This window comes from Copadichromis virginalis, linkage group LG7 (assembly GCF_057382275.1).
Source record: "Copadichromis virginalis isolate Kocher_CV1m ecotype Utaka linkage group LG7, C_Virginalis_male_GT1.1, whole genome shotgun sequence".
NCBI classification, from domain to species: Eukaryota; Metazoa; Chordata; class Actinopteri; order Cichliformes; family Cichlidae; genus Copadichromis; species Copadichromis virginalis.
The window spans coordinates 8,417,672-8,436,674 of NC_140624.1; the positions used below are offsets into that span (position 1 = coordinate 8,417,672).

Genomic DNA, 19,003 nt, shown 5'->3' on the forward strand with positions numbered 1-19,003 from the left:
GATACGAGGCAAGATGGACCCATGCTTTCATGTTGTTTATGCCAAGCATACAATGTTTAGCCAATCTTCTATCGTCAGATTTTAGTTAACCTGTGCAAATTGTAGCCTCAGTTTCCTGTTTTTAGCTGACAGGAGTGGCACCCAGTGTGGTCTTCTGTGGCTGTAGCCCAACTGCTTCGATGTGCTTGATGTGTTTTGCGTTGTGTATAGGTTGGTTGTAGGGACACAATTTTGGCTTCCCACATTTAAACACAGACAGTCTTGAAAATGTGTTATTTAAATCGAACGCAAAGCAAAAACAAAATGAGGCACTCCCCCACCTGACTAAATCAGCGCTGAACCACATCCAATCACAACTGTTCACTGCATTACGAAGCCTGAAGCTTCCTGGACTAGTCTAGACCAATAACACAATGTAAAAAGACAGATATATTAAAAAAATCGAATGACTGACACAGTAGAAGGTGAAGAGCTTAGCAAAGCGGATTTAGGGTTAGTGACATTGACCAAGAAGAGATTATATACAAAGAGTGTTGTAGAGTTGTTTCTGTGCCACAAAGCAACACAACTAACATAACCAGCGGCCTGAAAACTTACCACCAAATAATTAGTATAATTAATGCATGAAGGACAAGAGAAGCAATGCAATGGTTGCTAACCTGAATTGCTCAACATCAACACAGACATTCATAAAAGTGAGGCTGTATGGCACACCACTTTGCTAACAAAGATGTACTGAAATCACTAACACAAAGCGTTCACTAAACATTTTTACTATTGAAAGCTTCAGGAATGCATTTGGGGGGTTTTCAAGATGGAAAAACTTGCAAAATGTTGCAGGAGAAAAAGAGATAGATCTCACAACAGTAAATTACTATGCTACATCACTCATGCAGGTCCAACAAATTTAGTTTTCTTCCAAGCGATGCACCGAATTTACGCAAACGAGGATACATTTTCTTTTGATGCAAAGATTTGTAAATGAACAGGAATGTAGCGCAACTTGGATGCAAAAACAGTGTTATGTTTAAGTGAAAGAGAAATTTTTTTTTTGCTCTGTCAGTTTTTTGTCAGTTAATTTTGACAATAATCGCACAGCCCTACTTGATTGTAATGAATCAGTATTTGTTGCCTTCCTATCAACTTGAAGCAGTCTGACCATTCTCCTCTGAGCTCTGGCATCAGCAGAACAGTCTCTGTAATCGCTCTGGGTGGTTGTGCAGAAAAAGTCACCTATATCGCCATTTCTCTCCATTCTGATGCTCCGTTTATAATAATAATGATAATACATTTTATTTATAGGCGCCTGTTGAGGATCCTCAAGGTCACCTTACATTAGTACAACAAAATAAAAACATAAGATAAAGTATGTAAGTATAAAAGCTAAGTAAGATAAAAATAGACTAAGACGGAGTCATGGTGAAGAATATGCAATTCTGAATGGATGGGTTTTAAGACACAATTTAAAAGTAGAGAGAGAGTTTGTAGTCCAGAGATCCAGTGGAAGTGCAAAGACTTCCAAAGACTCAGAAGGAAAGTCAGAAGGACGTAAGATTGAACATCGGGCAGGTTGCCATCAGGTCGCTGCCACATGACTGGCTGATGAGATATTTGCATTACCTAATAGTTTTGAATATATGTGATCATTTTTAGGCTGTAATTATGCAACCTTTAGGCTATAAAATAACTAAAAGCTGAAATTGTTCATTAGGTGTTAACATTAATTAATTCAAAGTTTCAGTAAAAGTTCTGACTCCTGCTTCAATAATGTGAATATTTGGTGCGTGCTCTGAACGATTAGTAACAACCAATTTCTTTCTTTAACTGTCCTTTTAGTTTACTTATATTGTAAATCTTGTTTTATATTTGGTACTTTTAATTCTTTTTATGTAGCTTTTATGTTGAATCATCTATGAAGCACTTTGAACTGCGTCAACCTTCATGAAAGGTCCTATACAAAGAAGGATTGATTTATTCACTGACTGGCATTGTTGGTTAGACAAGTCACCTCACCTCACCTGACCTACAACCCTATAGACATTTAATGGAAATTTTTCCCATTCCATTTATCCTAATACTTGCATGAAAATAAATGCATTTCCTTTATTATACATTTCAGAATTTTGCAGTTTGTGACTGACGCACCAGCAGTTCAGCAATTGTCTGGTCTCTTTGTTCCTTTGCAAGTTTCCCTGCTGTGATTGTCACACCTCCTTTAAAGCTGACACATACAGCTAATTAGTATTCAGATGTATATGACTCATTTGTGTAGCTGCCATTGTAAGTTGTAAGTAGTTGCTTCTTATAAAATTTTGGGTGCATTTGGATGTGTCAAATGTAGTGTGGTTCATCCAAAATGAAACTGAATTATCAAGCAGAAATAATGGGATTTCTTTTTTTCTTTTTTTTTTAAAAAAAAAGCTCCAAACTGCAACCTTAAAAAAGAAAAGGTCTAATTATACAATATCAAGGCATCAGGCAAACGAGGTACCTCTATGTCTCATCACAGAGGCTGGCCAGATACAGTTCAGCTAAGCATCCTCAAACTAAGTGTACCGAAGAGCAAAGATGTGGATGAGCACGTGTAGCTGATGCTCCCTGTGTCAGTAAACACTCTATCTCATCTGCAGTCAGCAGAGACACTTGTCTGCCTGCACTGTCTGGCTGAGATGTCTCACAGAAACACAGACACACACCCACATAGACACACACACGCACGTACACACACACGTGCACGCACACACTTCTTGAACTGAAGGTGAGGATCCATTGAGTCAGTGTCTCTCATTTCCACACACCACTACACAGACACAATCCCAGTGCATCTCCAACCTCAGCACTACACTCTATAAGGCAATGCATCCCACTGCATGCTCCCTTGCAAACTAAACATGTTTGACTTTCCCCTTTTCCCTCTTGTAGGGAGAAGTTGAAAGGTGGGGGTGGTGACAGGTTTTTGGGGGGATTTTTTTGTCTCCCTTCTGGGTGATGCAGTGTGCTGGCACACACTGCAGCCAGCACACTGCTAGGTCTGCAGAGAGAAAGGAGAGGATAGAGGAAGCAGGATGGCAGTAGAGAAGAGTCAGCCCTGCCTGACTCATCTGCTTGTTGCTGCATTGACAAGAAAAACTCTAGTCAGGTGATGTAAGAGCCAAGAGAGAGAGGGGGGGGGAGCAAGAGAGAGAGAGAGAGAGAGAGAGAGAGAGAGAGAGAGAGAGAGAGAGAGAGAGAGAGAGAGAACTGACAAAAGTAAGAGGAGGGTGGCAGGAGGAGGAGGAGAGGAACAAACAAAACCTAGCAATGAGCAGACAGTCGTGGTGTTTTAAAATGTGCACCGGCACGCCACACTGCGGCTCTGGTGTCCAAGCTGAGGATGAGCTGCCGATCCCCACCTCCAGCTTCACTCCCCCCCACCACCTCTCGCAGCTCTGCTGTCTACAGATTCCTGTAACTCCGGTGAGAAGCATGGATAAAAAGACACCGCCTGTTCTGTGCTTCTTTAGGTGGTCTGAAAACTCATGCAGGCATCAGAGGGCAGTAGCAGCTGTAAACCAGGACATACACTGCCTGGATGGAGAAGTTAGAGCTGCTGAGCTCTGATAAGGTCAACTGCAGCAGCGTGTCAGGCAGTGCAGGAGGACAATGTTCCCCAAACAAGGTTGAGATGAGAGGGGTGGAAGACTAACAGTCTTACTTTTTTCCTCCACAGAGGAATCCGAGTCGGTCTTTTATGAACAGAATGACTCAAGCACACAGTGGCATAGCACAGTTTCCCCACAGGCTGTGAGAGACCAACAACTTCACCATCACAAAGCTTATGTTACTTCAGTCAATACACTGATCAGTACAGTGTCAAACTGAAAATCTACCTTCTGTTATACAAAAACTCAAAGGGAAATTCGATCTTATCATGTACAGTTTAAAAGCACGCGCTGCATGCAATCTAATAAAAATTTCTGTTGTCTCTAAGGCGAGCTTGGAGCTGAAGGAGAAATGAAAAGCTTAAAGTGGGAACCTGTCATAATAAAATCCATATCAATATGTTTTATAAAGTGTTTTCTCCAAGATATTTATTCTTTTTTAAAAAGAAAATAAATTAAAATGTATTTCATTATTTCACATTTTTCTGCTATTCTACCACAAACACAACAGGAGCGCAGATGAAAAACAAAACACGAGGGAACATAGGGTGGTGTGCAACTGCCACCCATAACTGAGATCACTGGGTTCATCATTCTTTGGTGAAATTGTGGCTGGATGAGCTCAGGATTACCTAAAACTCTTGCCATTAGTCAAGTCCATTAGGGTGAACCATGTCTGCATATTTGCATTTCATCCCATCTCTTTTACCTGCTGCTGAATATGACATGTTCAGAAGTAGCTGTGGAGCGCTGCGTGCAAGGCCAAGAGGTTACAAATGGTATCTGGAATCCTGGAAGACACACGCACATCAAGTGGTGCCATTTATGATTTCAAGCTGCAGTTCCACAGCGCATGAAATGCTTTTACCCAACAAACAAGCACATCAGCAAAACAAATTAAGCCCACATGTGAGAGCAATTGGTGAGAACGATTCAGGGAAATACAAGCATAAACAAGTAAACAAGCATTCAGTAACAGGTCTGCTTTAGGGAAGGCCTGACTTTTAACCAGCGGGTTTACGGTGGACGTGTTATGTGTTATTCACTAATATCATTATGTACTGATTGAGTTTATTAAGGAGACTATGATGCTGAAGATAAGCTGACTGGCAAACAAGGCTCATCTGTTTTGCCTGCCTCACTGGAACTCGGGCAATTTAGTCGACATAAAAAGGCAAGCATGGGGAAAACATAATAATTTTTGAGAGCTTATGTTTCAGCCATGAGGCTTCTGAAAAATTACATCAGCATAAAAATAAGATTACATTTGGCAGAATCACTCATGGTTCTCAGAGAGCATGGGGCCATCTGATTTTTGTGATCCACGGACTTTGAGTCTATCAATTGCAGCGGATCAAACTTTTCCCTTATTCTAAGCTGCTGGTTACTGATGACACACCCTTGAGACGCTGACGTTTATTTTTGAGAGACAGAGTAAGGAATATTGCATTTATTCCAATCAAATACGGTTCAGGTGCTCAGATCCTTCTAAGGATAAATGGTTAATAAAGCATTTTTTTGTCCACCCTGTAATAAAAGGCTTTAACAGAGGTGTGAGCACATGTGAGATACCATGACATAAGAAATGAATCAAAAACTGAAGCAGATACTGAACGCTAACTGAAACACACAGTGTTCTTCACCAGACTCTTGTTTGTCTTGAGTATTATATCATCACTGGATGGTTTGTGTCGTGTTGTCCACCAGCTATGAGCAATAAACGCAAACACAATTTCAAATTCATGTCATTCCGGCTCTTTTCTTGTCATGTGCCTCTCAGACTACAAGTGACCTAACAACACACTATGAACTTGTGAAACTCTGTTTACACTGAAAACCACTGAGATTCATAGAAACACTTAGATACCATACGTAGGTAACTCAAAACCTCAAAATTCCTGCATGCTAAAAATAAAGACAATCTCTTTTTAGAAAATCTCAAAGGTAAATAATCTCATTGCACACATAATACATTTGTTATGTTGCTCGTGTCAAGGTAAATCAGTGATTTAAAAGTAATTTTTCAGCCAGAACTAAACAAGAAAGGAGTCCGACAAATGAACGTGATGGTCTAGTTTCAAGCATCTTCAACTTGCAGATTTTATAAAGCTACACAGGGTTAAAAATAATTATCCACCCATGTTCAAGGTTTTATAAGAACAACTGGAGCAACTGAAATATTTTTGCTCAACCCACAGGAAGATTATTTCTAAGTTCAAATAAGTATAATTCAGTGTTTTAGATTCTAGAAGGATATCTTCTTGTAGTACAAGTGAAACTTTCTCTCTGTCTCTCTCTGCTTGGAACTAAAAGAGTTCAGCAGGCATCGTGCTCCAGTTCTGGAGGCATCTCTACATGGTGTACACAGACCTCCAGCGCCCAGTCACGGCCAGACTAGACAAAACAACGTGTCCTAATCCCTCATCGCCATGGAAACCAAAGCATAATGCTCCCCTAACAGACACCTGGCTGATGGATCGAGGGAAGCAAGGGCAAGAGGAACTGAGTAGAACCTCCTCAGCACAAGTTCACGCAGCAAAATAAACACTTTTTTTGTATTAGATAAGTTAAACTTCACAAATCAAAACTATTTTGGTTAGACCTCTGCAATCTCCAACTTTCTGACTCAACTCAGCATGCTGTCTCAGCCAGAGTCCAGCCAAAGGTCAACCTTTACAATGTACCCATGAGCTCACGCAGCTCTCTGCCTGCCTGACCCTCTCCACCTAGAAAACCTGAAGGCATGGTCCATCATGATTCCCATCAGACAGACAAACAAGAAAAGGCCTGCAGTATGAGCTCACGCAGGGCAAGCCAGCATGACACTGCATGCCTGGGAGTGTGTGTGAGTCTGAGTCCTTGCATCTACGTGTGCGTTTGTGTGTGATGCGCTTAGCATCGAGAGGGTGGTAATCTGTAAATCTGCTTTGCCTTGGGCAGGTGGTGTGAAACTTGGCAAGCAAGACAGAATGAGAGACAGACAGACATCGTGTGAATGACAGATGAGTGTGATAGAGAGAGGAAAAAGAAACCACGTGAGAGTGGTTTAGATTATATAATTAGCTGGTTTTTTATTCCTATGTCACTTGTTTACATACTTATGCATACGTCTATATCAATTTAAAAAATATCTTAAATACAGGCTAGTAAAAGTTTAATCACAGGCTGCTAACATTTGTAACTGCAAGGATTTAAAAAAATATCTTATTGCTAACAAATCCCTGAAACCAGCAACCAGCTGATCCTATTATGAAGTATTCTCTGTGTAGCCGAAGGCGTTTACATCCTTCTCTTTCAACAGCCTCCCATTGTTGGCGAAAAAAAACTATTAAAAAACACATGAGCGTTTCCTTGCGTTGTAAATACTGGATGGCATCAAATGTGTGCCATTAAAATCTACAGTGCTCAGCAGTTTTGGAGAATTGCTTCACTTCATTAAAGGAAAGAAAAGCGCAGATCATTAGGTTTTCTATTTATTTATTTGTTTATTTTTATAAGTAGTCCTGACTGATATCCACCTTAGAAAAGGAAAGAAAGCTAAATAAATCACTAAACTTTTTACCCCGAACAATACAACACAGACTTCCTGAGGGCAAGTGAGAGCACAAACATTTAAAGTGGCCTTTTACTGACAGCCAAAACAAGTGACATGCAGCAGCCAGAGCCAACACATCTCTGTGCAGTTACTGCAGATCTTGCCCTCTCTGATCAAGGCAAACACCTGAGCAGGGCCTGGGTGGGAGCAGGTGTGAGCGAGACAAAAAAAATAATATTATAATACTCAGGCGGGCAGACAGACTGCCACAGACTAAGATAAAGCGTAGAGGGAGCAAAGGAGGAAGACAGCGGCAGCAAGCGGACAGGAGAGTGAGAGTAAGCAGGGAGGGAGGGAGAACGTGGTGGTACACGTGACGCTGGCTCAGCCACTGCAGGCTGTTACGTAAGCGCACCCCCTGCCCTGTCTCCTCATGGACTGAGCAGACTCTGCTTCTCTCCAATCCCTATCCCTGCAGCCGCTGCCCACTTTTTTTTCTCTTTCACTCACATGGCTCCTCACATGGCTGCTTCCCTCGCTCCCTCAATGACTCTCCCTCCATCTCTTTCACTCACTCTCCTCCACCCACTCATTGCACCCCAGGGGAGCCACCAACCTCTACTGCCTTTGCTGTCACTCTGTCTCTCTCCTTCTGTTTTTGTCTGTCTGCTTGCCTGCCTGCCTCTCTCTCTCTCTCATTATTTCCATCAATCGTTTTTCTCTCTCTCTCGTGCAGTAAGGCTGCAGCTCCACACTCAGGGCTACGCGGATATGACAAAGAGAGGCCGCAAATACATGCTCGAGCACACTCATGCACACCTACACAAACTGACATTTCACATATCGTTACCGCACTGTCTGGCTTCTCCAAGCCGCTTTTAAAAAAAAGTGACTGTTTTTCCACTTTGAATTCCTCTTATCTTGTTCCACACAACTGTTGAATCATTTGCCTTTCAAATAAAAAAAAATAAAAAAAGCGCTCCAAAAAAACAAAAACAAAAAAAACCCACATAGCTTGGCTGACTGACACACAATACAAACACAAAAAGGAAAAGCAAAACTCTGACTCCTCAAGCAGCTGGAAGTCAAACAAGTTGCCGTGTACTATATTGAGCAACGTAGTCCTGACAGTATTAGTAATACCATTATACTGAAATAGAAGGTAAAAGAACATACATTTGTTCTGCTTTAATAAGCTGTGCCTTAAGTGGACTAATAATAATCACATGCATGCATGAAACATGCAAACGTGCTTTCCTACCACTTTTCTTTAAAACAAGACAAATGGAGCTGCAAACTGAGCAAAGCAGTGGACGATTAAAACGGGCCATGTCATGTTTTTGTGCGAACTGATAAAAGGTCTTTTACAGGAACGGTGCATCCTGTGTGAACTTCAGACTGGCACCTTCTCTCGCCACACAGCTGGAGCAAGAAGTAATTACAGGCTTGATGTTTTTGTACTTTGGCCCTCACCTTCCACCCCTGTCAATGTGAACAAACATGCGCGCTCTCGCACACGTAGCCACCTCTTTGAGTCTCCTCTACACAAATTTGCGTGTCATCCTACCAACTCTAGTCATTCACTTCCCGGGCCTCTGGCTGAGAGGGAGGTGCAGCAGGACAGGGGCTCCTGTACCCCCAACTCGCTGCAGTATTGATTTGTTTGTTCAGTGCGTTCCCCCACCACCACCTCCTCCTCCTCCTTCCTTTACTTCCTCCTTCCTTTTCTCCCTCTCAGTGTGAGTGTGTCCTCAAGTGCCTCCCTGCCTTATGTAACACAGAAAGGCCCACAGCATACTGATGAAGGGGAGTCTGGGCTCTGGGCTGACAGACCTGAGAGAAAACAAGCACTACGCTGCACTGCTATAGGAGCACAGCATTGCCAACACATGAAGTTGAGGATAAATCCAAAGCAAACTTTTGGATGTTCTCACTCACGTAATGTAACTTGTATGCAAAGGTGAATGTGACATCCTAAAACCATTCACTTGGTGAACTTGTTAAAGTCACCTAAAGTGTCATGTACTCACAGATTGCTCAAAGCTTTCCTTCTTTTCAAGCATCTCTCTGAGCGTCTTCAGGATCTTCAGACACAATTTATCCTCTTTGTCCATCAGCTTCTTGGTGTGTTTGATTAGTCTGGAAGAGCGATAAGAGTTGCTGCGTCATTTTGGTTTCTGGTTAATGCACTCGCTTGCTCACAAAACAAGGCCACGCTTTAATGATCACCGCAGGTGAAATCTCCCTCTCTGTTCCCAGAGGGTGTCATAGAGAAGAAATAGTGAGAGCACCCTCAGAGGTTTGATGATGTGTCTGAGTATTTTTTACAAAATGTATTTGTCAATTCATGCAGGCCACTGCCACAAATACTGACTTTTTTGCTACCATGCTCTCATTCACTTCATTTAAAGCTGAATGTGGCTCTATGCAATGATGTTCATTTATCATTTAAAGTGTGTTTTGCAAGTTTATTCTTTTTTGACTTTTCCAGCATCTACACAGCCGATAAAAAGGTGAAAAAAACATTGTCAAAAACTGCAAATAACTCCAAATACTAACTTAGTCATGCTGCTAGTTTTCCCAATGGTCAGACAAACACTTTAAAATGTGGCCTGCAGGCTGTCTTTGTTCTAAGGACAGTTTATAGAGAGCTGCTTACTTGGACATAAAAGCTCCACCCTCACAGCGTAAACGAGCAGGCTCTGGAAACAGCAGTTCTGGGCTGTGCAGAACATCCACCAGCACAGAAAACTCTGCCTGAACCTTTGGACTGAACTGCTCCTCCAGATGGGACACAACCCCCTGCACAACACAACAGATGCATTAAAAATGCTGCAGCAGAGACTGTAGTGCTGATGAGCATGCATGTTCATACATTACGTAATTTCAAGGGATGGCAATGTCAGTTTGTCAGGCCACTACTGTGACTATTGAAACTTTCTATATACCCAGAGGATAAATTCTAACAGCTTAGCACAGTCGTTAGATCAAAATGTTCATTTGCCTAATATTCCTTCTTGAGCATGTTGCACATTATCATAGACTCCCAGTGTTAGAATAAAGGTTCACCTGCAGCTTCTCTATGATGTTCTTATAGTCAGGCCCACCCAGTGGCTCCTTGCGAGGTCGTGTACGTGCAGAGATCCTCCAATCTTTAGCTGCCCGCTGCACCATATTACTATGGAACTTGAGAGACAAAGTGTTGACCTGGCTGTCCAGATCAACAGGGATGGCTATGGACCGTGCCTTAGCTGAAGGAAGAACACGTAGAACATGTAGGAGATGTCATTGTGAGCTTAACTTTACAGTCATGCGAAAAGGGAGGCTTTCACAGGACTCTATGCAGCCCTATGGAAAACTAAGCACACACCAAGTACTGCTTGCAAACGTCAATGGAGTGAAGCAACACTGTAAAAAAAAAAAAAAAAAAAAAAAAAGAACGGGGCAAAATTCTTCCACAATGATGTCAGAGATTGTTAAAGTCATACAGAAACTAGTTACTTCAAGGTATAGCTGCTAAAAGCGGTTCCTCAAGCTACTGAGTCACAGGGTGTACTTAGTTTTTATAGGACTGCGTGGAGGTGTTGTGAAAGATCTCTTTTTCAAATATGTTTCAACCTCAAATGCAACCAAAGCCTAACTTTGGCTGATCCAGCAAAGGACAATGGAACTGTGCTGCACACGATTATGTCATATAATAAGTAAAATAAAGGACAATTGAAAAGCAACATTACAGCAATAAATATTGGTAAAAATTCAGATCAGCATATGCACTGTAAGATATGGATTAAAACTTTTTAAATATACAGTGAATGTGAAGTAATGAAACCATCTCCTATCGAGGCTGAAGAGCAAAGTTGCATCACTCACCCACATCGGACAGTGTTTTGATACAACTCTCAATATTAGCCTTCTGAGCTGAGCTGAGCCATGTGCAGTTGTAAATCCGGAAGGCTGACTGGAGGAGCTTGATGAAGATAGACTGGTTTGTCTACATGTTAAATAAAAGAAGAAGAAGAACTAGCAGGATGCTTTAACTTAAAAAGGCATAACCACAGAGAAATACAGAGGAACAATCAGATGGCATGACTTGAAAATTGAATGTCTCTGAGGTCATTACTGCATTACTGCTAAAAAAAAAAAAAAACTCAATCTTTATTAAATATGTTCACCATAAAGTTATCCAAATCCATGACATTTGTATGCTTGTCAGGGGTGAAGAGATACCTGTAGGTTAGAGTGATTAACAGAGAACTGAGAGCTGAAGAAACCCTTGACAATGGCCATCACCGTCTCCGTCACATACTTCTCCAGGGCTAGATCTGCATGGCTACGCTCCGTTGTAGTGTTGCACACCTAAATTACAAAAATCATGAAGAGGAATATGTCTATTATCATTTCTTATTTAATAGTCTTGACACATACACAGGCTCATAAGGAAAGAAAAAGAGGTGAATGAACCTGACTTACACTGGCCATGTCCACCAGGAAATTATCAAAGAGCTTCCAGATATGGGAGGAGGTGTAGATCTCCTTCATTTCGACCTCTGTGTCCACATAGCAGTGATTCACAAAGTTCACATAAGCAGTTTTGACCTTAGGGCGAGAAATTAGAAAAAGCAATGTCCAATTAGTTTTTGAAGGCACACAGCACTGAAACATAACCAAAAATGTCTTTACAGAAGGATGGCGATATTATTTATCTTTACCCTACACCTCAATGTGTATTCTTATTGTGTCGTAAAACTATCTGGTCACTACCTCTGGTATGCAATTCACATCAGTGACAACTTTAACAATGTCATCCAGCGGCAGCAGGGAATTGCATTTCAGCTCAGTGTAGACGTTCTTTCCCTCGGTACAGGCAGCCAGCAGCTCCACGAGTGTGTTATGATACGCCAGAGCTCCATACTCATCGGCCCGCTCCCGCTCAGAGCCCATCATTTGCAACAACACCTGGAAAGACGAGCGGTCGTTGTAGAACACCAGCACGTCCTCACCAGCGTTCACCAGCTGGAAACGCAAACAGAGAACCCAAGAAGAAGAAAGGTTTAAGGAAGAGTCTCGCACACCGGCATTCATTTAAAAGTAAGCATCAAAAAAAGCCTTTCAATTTATAATTGATTCTTTGTGTAGTGCGCAAGTATTCTCATCTTCTCAAGTTCAGTGAAAACCAAACATGAAATGTTATGATTAGTAATAACAATCTGTCACATGTTAAATTTAAATAACCAGTTAGATGAGTGGCTGCAGTTATTAAGAAAAATACATGATAACTGATTTGGAGAACTTCCACATGAGTGTTTCCTGTTCATAAGATTATTTTTTCCCATTTTTCACACAAAAAACAAACAATAAAAACAAACCTCTGTCATGACTTTGTCCTGACATTTCTTTACATATTTTGTATCAGCCTTCACAATGGTTTGCAAAAACTTGAGGTACTGAACATGTCTTCCGTGCGTTTCGATGCAGTGGACAAAATGATGGACCACCCGCTCACTGATCTCATTGCACAGCTGGTAGTTGTTCATAAAGATGTGGCGCATCGTCTCAGCTTCCAGCAGCTGGAGAAAAGCAGAAGTTGTGAAGATGATAACGTTCACTTAAACGGCACACTGAATCATTCATCAAAAGAAACCATACGGCTGTCGCACTACTAGAAAGAGGGCACCCAAAGGTATGCCAGCATGAGAAAAAGTGGAGCATAGTCATGTCTACACACCCCTGGAGTGAGGAAGAGGTTCAGCTGTTTATGTAGGAGAACTTGATTCTGATGGTTTCCTTTGCAAAAGTTTTGGAGAAATGTATGTGCCAGGGTCATGATGTCATTCATCTTGTCATCACTCTGTGAGAACATGGCACCGGGGAAATAAAAGATGATTAGAGAATCAGGAAGACATCCAGTAACTATGTTGCACACAGAGTGAAGCAGAAAATCATTGAACTGGCTGTTGTGTACACGGCTTACCTTCTCATAAGGGATCTGCAGCAGGTCCAGCACCACTGTATGAGCTCCCATGTTCTTCAGCAGCCTCTGCTGCTGCACGCGACTCTTCTTGTTGCCGTAACACAGCTTACTGAGCCGCAGCAGGATCTATAGATGAGACCCACAAATTTTTTTCTCAGATGCACAAGAGCCCAACAGACATTTTACAGGAACACACTTGAGATAAGGATGTGCAGCGCACCTCTTTTACTATTTTATAGTTGTTTGCCTTGTTACCGTCAATCTGAGGTTTACTTTCCCCATCCTGCACTGGGCTCAGAACAGCCTCCTGAGAGAGACATGAGACATGTGAAAACAGTTGTGCTCAATGTCCACTTTAAAACAGGTCTGTTTTTAATATGAAACAATCTTATCCCATCTCAGTGAGTTATTAAAGTGTGTTCAAAGACTTCCAGCACTCACGGAGATGCTCTAAAAATAACAGTAAAAATAAAAATTTGTCACACACAAGTGCCTAAATGCAGTTCCCTGTGAAGTCAGACATTTTTTACTAATTAAGCTAACAGAACAGTTGGACTTTTTCATTAGCTGTGAAGAAAAAACAACAATCATCGAAACCATTTACAGTGCAGAAGAATTACTGATGGCCCATTTAACACAAACAGTAATTTCTGAGAGAGCTGAAAATGTCATATCCAATTCTAAAACGTTACTTTTAGATGTTGCTTCTAGATGCTTTACTTTTAAATACGAGCACAGCACCTCAGTGTTTGGCTCTTTGGCCATCTTGGCAGCAAGTTCTTCACCGGTGTAGACTACACTCTTCTCCACCCACAGCTCTGACTTCTCAACGGTCAGACGCAGCTGGTCCAGATCCGACTTGATCTGCTTGTAGTTCTCTACATCCTGCTCTGACACGAGCAGCTGCACCTAAGACACACACGCGCACAATGAAGAGTCAGTCAGGGATATTCCTAAAATATGTATAACCAAAAGAAATTTCTATCTTCTAATAAGTCTCTGTGTACCACTTTGGAGTCAAACTGGCTCTGAGGCAGTTTTTTTTTCATCTGAGGAATCTCTTAGTGATGCATTTTAGAGCTGTTGGCTCTTTAGAGAACACTCCTCCTCCAAACTGATTACATCAACCAGTACTGAAAAAAATAATCGCTTAACTCAGAAAGTGCAACTGCTTTGTTGTTACCTGTTTGAAGGCCTCCAGCACCTCAGATCTCTGACTGAAGTGTTTAAAGAGGAGCTGCAGAGACCCAGATACCAGTGGGGGGTAATCTTGCATGATGAGATAGATCAGAACCCTCAAAAATGTCCGGCCATCCTCACCGTCCAGCTCCACCGCGCTCCACTCAGAGCTGAAGTCAGAGCTGTGCATATTTAAATTTTAATTTGCTTTATCTGAATGTTTGAAAGCATATTAAAAAACACTGGCATACATTTCCTGTCTGTCTCTACTGTCAATCTAATAAAGGCATAAATGCCCTAACAAATCATGCGGAGTCAATAAATAGGCACATGTTCACCTACCTTTCTACAAACATGCTCTCTGCTTTTTGTACAATCTCATCTATGTCAGGTTCACAAGCTGAAGACAAAAATAAAATGAAAGAAAAAGTGACGTGAGCAGACTGCAGTAATTAACACAGGATAATGTAATAAATAACTTTTCTGCATTTGCACGGTAAGAGAGGAAAGTCTCACGTGTTATTGGAGGCACATCGGCCAAAGACATCGAGCTGTCAGTTAAGGCCCTGTCCCCAAACGCTTTCTTGTAGATCGACAGTAAGTATGTGATCCTGTAATCCAACCTCACACTCAAGATGAACTGTCAGAAAAAAACAAAGTTCACAAAAAAAGTGTCAAGCACTGGAAAAAGAAAATGCAGCAGTGATGGTAAGCAGAACATATAGAAGTGCCACTGACTTGCAGGATCTCGATGATCTTTAGTTTTGTGTCCATCACCATCAAATCCTCATTTTCAGGCAGGAAGAGCACCTTCCCATAGCGTAGAGAAGGAGGAGAGTCAGGGAGGATGTGTGGCACACCTCGACTCATCACCATCTGAGTCATCATTTCACCAACACCGTGGATCGTTCGCAGGACATTGTTGCCTAAAGAAAATAAGATTTATACATGTCTCATTATGTGTTTGTGTGTGTCAAGTCAATTGAAGTTAGATTACGTTCATTAAAAGCTAGGAAAGTCAAGAGAAACAAAATGCTACACAGCTATGAAAAAGTATTTGCCTCTTCTTGATTTCTTAGTGTTTTCAGCATATTTGTCACATTTCACATCATAAAACTTTAAGCTATCCAAACCTACCTGCCCCATGTGAAAAAGTAATGAATAATAAATGAATTACTTTTTCACATATAGTCACATTAATGACAAATCATGAATCATGAATTAACTGTGATAAACCCCTTTTTTTTTTGGCAGGTATCGCAAACACTTGATTGCAGCTCTTGTTGCAAAGAGTGGCAAAACCAGTTATTAGGCTTAGGTGGCAATTGCTTTTTCACACAGGGCAGGTGGGTTTGGATATCTTTTTCTCCCCTCAGTTAATTAAAATCATAATTTAAAAACTGCATTTTCTATTTAAACTGGTTATCTTTGTTTGATTTTACAAGTTGTTTAAAATATAAGGGGTGACAGATATTCTGAAAACCTATGAAAAAAGGAAAGGGGCAAAAACTTTTTCACAGCATCGTAGATGACCCAGATGTTTCTCCAGCTGAAGAAAAGTTAATATATAGTTAGTGTTTTCATGTCATTAAACCTCAACACCATTTGTATCTACCAGTCTGTTCACCAATCTTAAAAGTTTTAATTTTTGTTTAAATTCTATCTGCATTGCATGAGCAGATCTGTCATTTCCTCTGTTCTCTGCATTTTTTAAATTTAGATTAAAAAAAAAAATTCAAAGACACACATACAGTAATTTAAACACATAACTGCACTAACCGCCAGCCTCTGGGCCTTTGCTGAGCTTGTTCAAGGGGCTGGCCGGGTACTGGACAAAATCCAAGATGGACAGCAGAGTGCGCGTGAGGCGCAGCAACTCACTAAAGCTATAAAAACCAAAGTAAACCAGATTTCGAGCCAGGTTCACCACCTGAAAGAGAAATCAAACATGATCCATCATTAAAACAACCCAATAAAACCAGTAAATGAAAAAAAAAAACATGCCAAAGTTATATCTGAAGTTTTGTTTATCCTACCTCCAATGTGAGTTCATTCTTAGCTTTTTCCTCAAAAGGATGAGCCTGGTTTAGCACATCCTTAAGATATTCTTCCACAAACTCCATAGTTGGAGCAAACTTCTTCTTCATTTCCTCCGTTGAGCTGTCAGTTGACTCATACTCAAACCTGTTGAAGCCATTAAAATCTACATGTAGTCACTCACAAATTGTACTTGTAAACACATATAACCCAACACGTAGATGCTCACTCATTAATGTTGATCTTGGAGGGGATCTCGGTCCAGAGGCGGGCATAGCGCACAGGAACCACGGACTCCTGTGGGTCACGATCCACATGCATATGCAACATGAGGCGGCAAAAGGAGGCTCTGAGGTTGTAGGGCAGGCAGTCGTCATACATGCACCGCAGGAGCAGATCCACAGATAGCTGACTGGAGATCTGGTTGATGGCTAGGTACTGTCGGTCCAGACACATTTTAGCAAACAGGTTTAACTGGTATCTGTGGAGTAGAAGAAGAAATTGTCAGAAAAAGGGGAAAATGGTTTCTGTGCACGCATTTGTGGAACTGAATGTTAAAGAGACCTGTAGTAGGTAATGATCTCGGCATCACACTTGTGGCTGGCCTTAGCATCCTGGGCCATGTGGCGGATGGATTTGCCATGAGGCTCCTTGTTGCTGTCGATCCAATAGAGCCAAACCTCCTCCTCCTCCCCCTCTTCTTGTATCAGAGAGGACTCCAGGTTGCTGGACTCTATGTTTGAGATTAGTCTTGGAAGGATAAAGGAGCGAGTGAGACATTAAGTAGTAGCTAGAAAAACTGCTCACTTTACACACTGACGTAGAGCTGCTGCTGCTGAAAATATACATTTCACAAGAGGTAGATGCTCTGGAGGAAACGGCAGTCTCGCACGCTGTGCAAAGGCATCACATATTGGAATTTTTTTATTTTTTTTTAATGGTTCGGGACATTTTAAAATATAACAATCACCAGGTGTGACTCACTTGGTCTGGATGAGGATATCTGCATTGGAAGGATTCAGCATGAATTTACAGATAAGCTCTTGTGTGATGGGGATGGCCGTCTTGTTGGACACACAAAGATCAGACAAATAGTCCAGAAATCTGTGCAAAGCAGAGCAGACATGAAATGCCGAGGTTTGTTCAAATATATATTTACATTTAAGATTAACCAGTATATATAAAAATAGAAGAAATAAAAGATATCAAGTAAGTAAGCAGCAGCTGGAAGAAAGATTTGAACTAATTTAACACTTTTCCAGCATTTTTTCCCTCCATGTAATTGTTCCCTGGGGTTGTCTAATATTTGGGAGGTCTGCTTGACTGACCTGGGTTCTCTGTTGCGCCTCAGCAGGTTGACAAAGGTCTCAATCTCTCTGGCTGTAATGTGTTTTTCCAGCAGCTTGCGGTTGTTGTGCACCAGTGCAGTGATCGTGTCTTCAGCCAGAATCTCATACCCGATCTGAGACTGCATGATTGTGAATTTTTTGGCTATATATTCCTGCATGAGGAAACAAACATGCGTTTATCAGCACTCGTAATGCAGAACGTGGTGAAATAAAAGTGTGTGTGTATATATATGTGTGTGGGTGAGACTCACCAAAGGACTTTTGTTTTATTAAAATAAATAATAATAAATAAAAAACTGGATTTGCAATAAAATTAAAGAAGGGAATGTTTTCATACATTTTGCTGTTTTGATCATCATAGCACAATTGTTGACTGAATGTTGCCATGTATTATTTTTTTTTTTTGAGACCTACTACTTCGATTGCGACCATTAACACATCAGTTGGGGTCCCCAATAGATTTTTTCAGACCATCTGGCAGAATCTATACTGGTTTCAGTCAAAAGCCACCTCTATCCTTAGCTACCTCACATCTTATTGACACTGTTAATGACCCTGATGACAACTCAATGAAAACTCAATATCAGCTTGTATGGAGGCCAGGGACAACTTTCCTGGCCTGAAAAAAAAATAAAAATAAATAAATCAACAAAGTGCCAAAGACTTTGTTGCTACATGATTTTATTATTTTATTATTTTCCCCGCACTGGTTAGCTGATCAAACCCAAAAACAGCAACTTATATACAGCATGACAACATACCTGGTTCTTGCGATAGTCCTGTTGGGAGTGGCGTAGGATCCTGTAGCACAGGCTGAACATATACTTGTAGTGAGCATAGCGCTGGTCTCCCAGTTCCTCCAACCTTAGCATTGGCCCGTCGCCACTATCTGTAAATGAAGCCTTCAGGATGCCAAATATCTAGACAAGCAAAAACCACAATGCACTGATAAAGAACGGAACACAAAATGTTTTTATTGTAATTTAGCTGTATCATTCGTTGCAGTAGACTTTTGCACCGGGGCCTTTTTTAATACTTAGTACCAATCAGCACCTGTGTTTACATATTCCTGACCTGGGCAAGGATGTTTTGTTCTCGCATGAGTTTCTGCCGCTCCCGGTTGGGCGTGGATGTGACCACAGACAGAACGTCCTCTCCGTTGTTGGGCACCACACACACAAAGTAAACCAGGTCCTCCAAAAGCTTAGTCACAAACCTGAAATATGCACGAATGAAATATTACATCAGAACATGAAGTACGCACATCATCTGGTGTTACGTGTGTCGCGGT

At 41.3% G+C, this 19,003-nt stretch overlaps 1 protein-coding gene across 1 annotated transcript in view; it reads right to left on the minus strand.

The window, feature by feature from the left end:
• Positions 1-19,003, minus strand: part of itpr2 (inositol 1,4,5-trisphosphate receptor, type 2) — a 58,333-nt gene that overhangs the window by 25,321 nt on the left and 14,009 nt on the right. The window contains exons 14-37 of the mRNA XM_085461484.1: positions 18,787-18,928; positions 18,474-18,632; positions 17,692-17,864; positions 17,348-17,467; positions 16,928-17,113; positions 16,593-16,844; positions 16,363-16,510; positions 16,106-16,256; positions 15,065-15,252; positions 14,843-14,966; positions 14,669-14,726; positions 14,331-14,508; positions 13,889-14,056; positions 13,368-13,454; positions 13,148-13,273; positions 12,902-13,024; positions 12,543-12,743; positions 11,938-12,189; positions 11,647-11,772; positions 11,404-11,532; positions 11,047-11,167; positions 10,246-10,427; positions 9,836-9,978; positions 9,207-9,315 (exon numbers count right to left, since the gene is read on the minus strand). Coding sequence (XP_085317610.1) covers positions 9,207-9,315; positions 9,836-9,978; positions 10,246-10,427; positions 11,047-11,167; positions 11,404-11,532; positions 11,647-11,772; positions 11,938-12,189; positions 12,543-12,743; positions 12,902-13,024; positions 13,148-13,273; positions 13,368-13,454; positions 13,889-14,056; positions 14,331-14,508; positions 14,669-14,726; positions 14,843-14,966; positions 15,065-15,252; positions 16,106-16,256; positions 16,363-16,510; positions 16,593-16,844; positions 16,928-17,113; positions 17,348-17,467; positions 17,692-17,864; positions 18,474-18,632; positions 18,787-18,928 — 3,646 coding nt within the window. The remainder of the gene's footprint in view (positions 1-9,206; positions 9,316-9,835; positions 9,979-10,245; positions 10,428-11,046; positions 11,168-11,403; positions 11,533-11,646; positions 11,773-11,937; positions 12,190-12,542; positions 12,744-12,901; positions 13,025-13,147; positions 13,274-13,367; positions 13,455-13,888; positions 14,057-14,330; positions 14,509-14,668; positions 14,727-14,842; positions 14,967-15,064; positions 15,253-16,105; positions 16,257-16,362; positions 16,511-16,592; positions 16,845-16,927; positions 17,114-17,347; positions 17,468-17,691; positions 17,865-18,473; positions 18,633-18,786; positions 18,929-19,003) is intronic.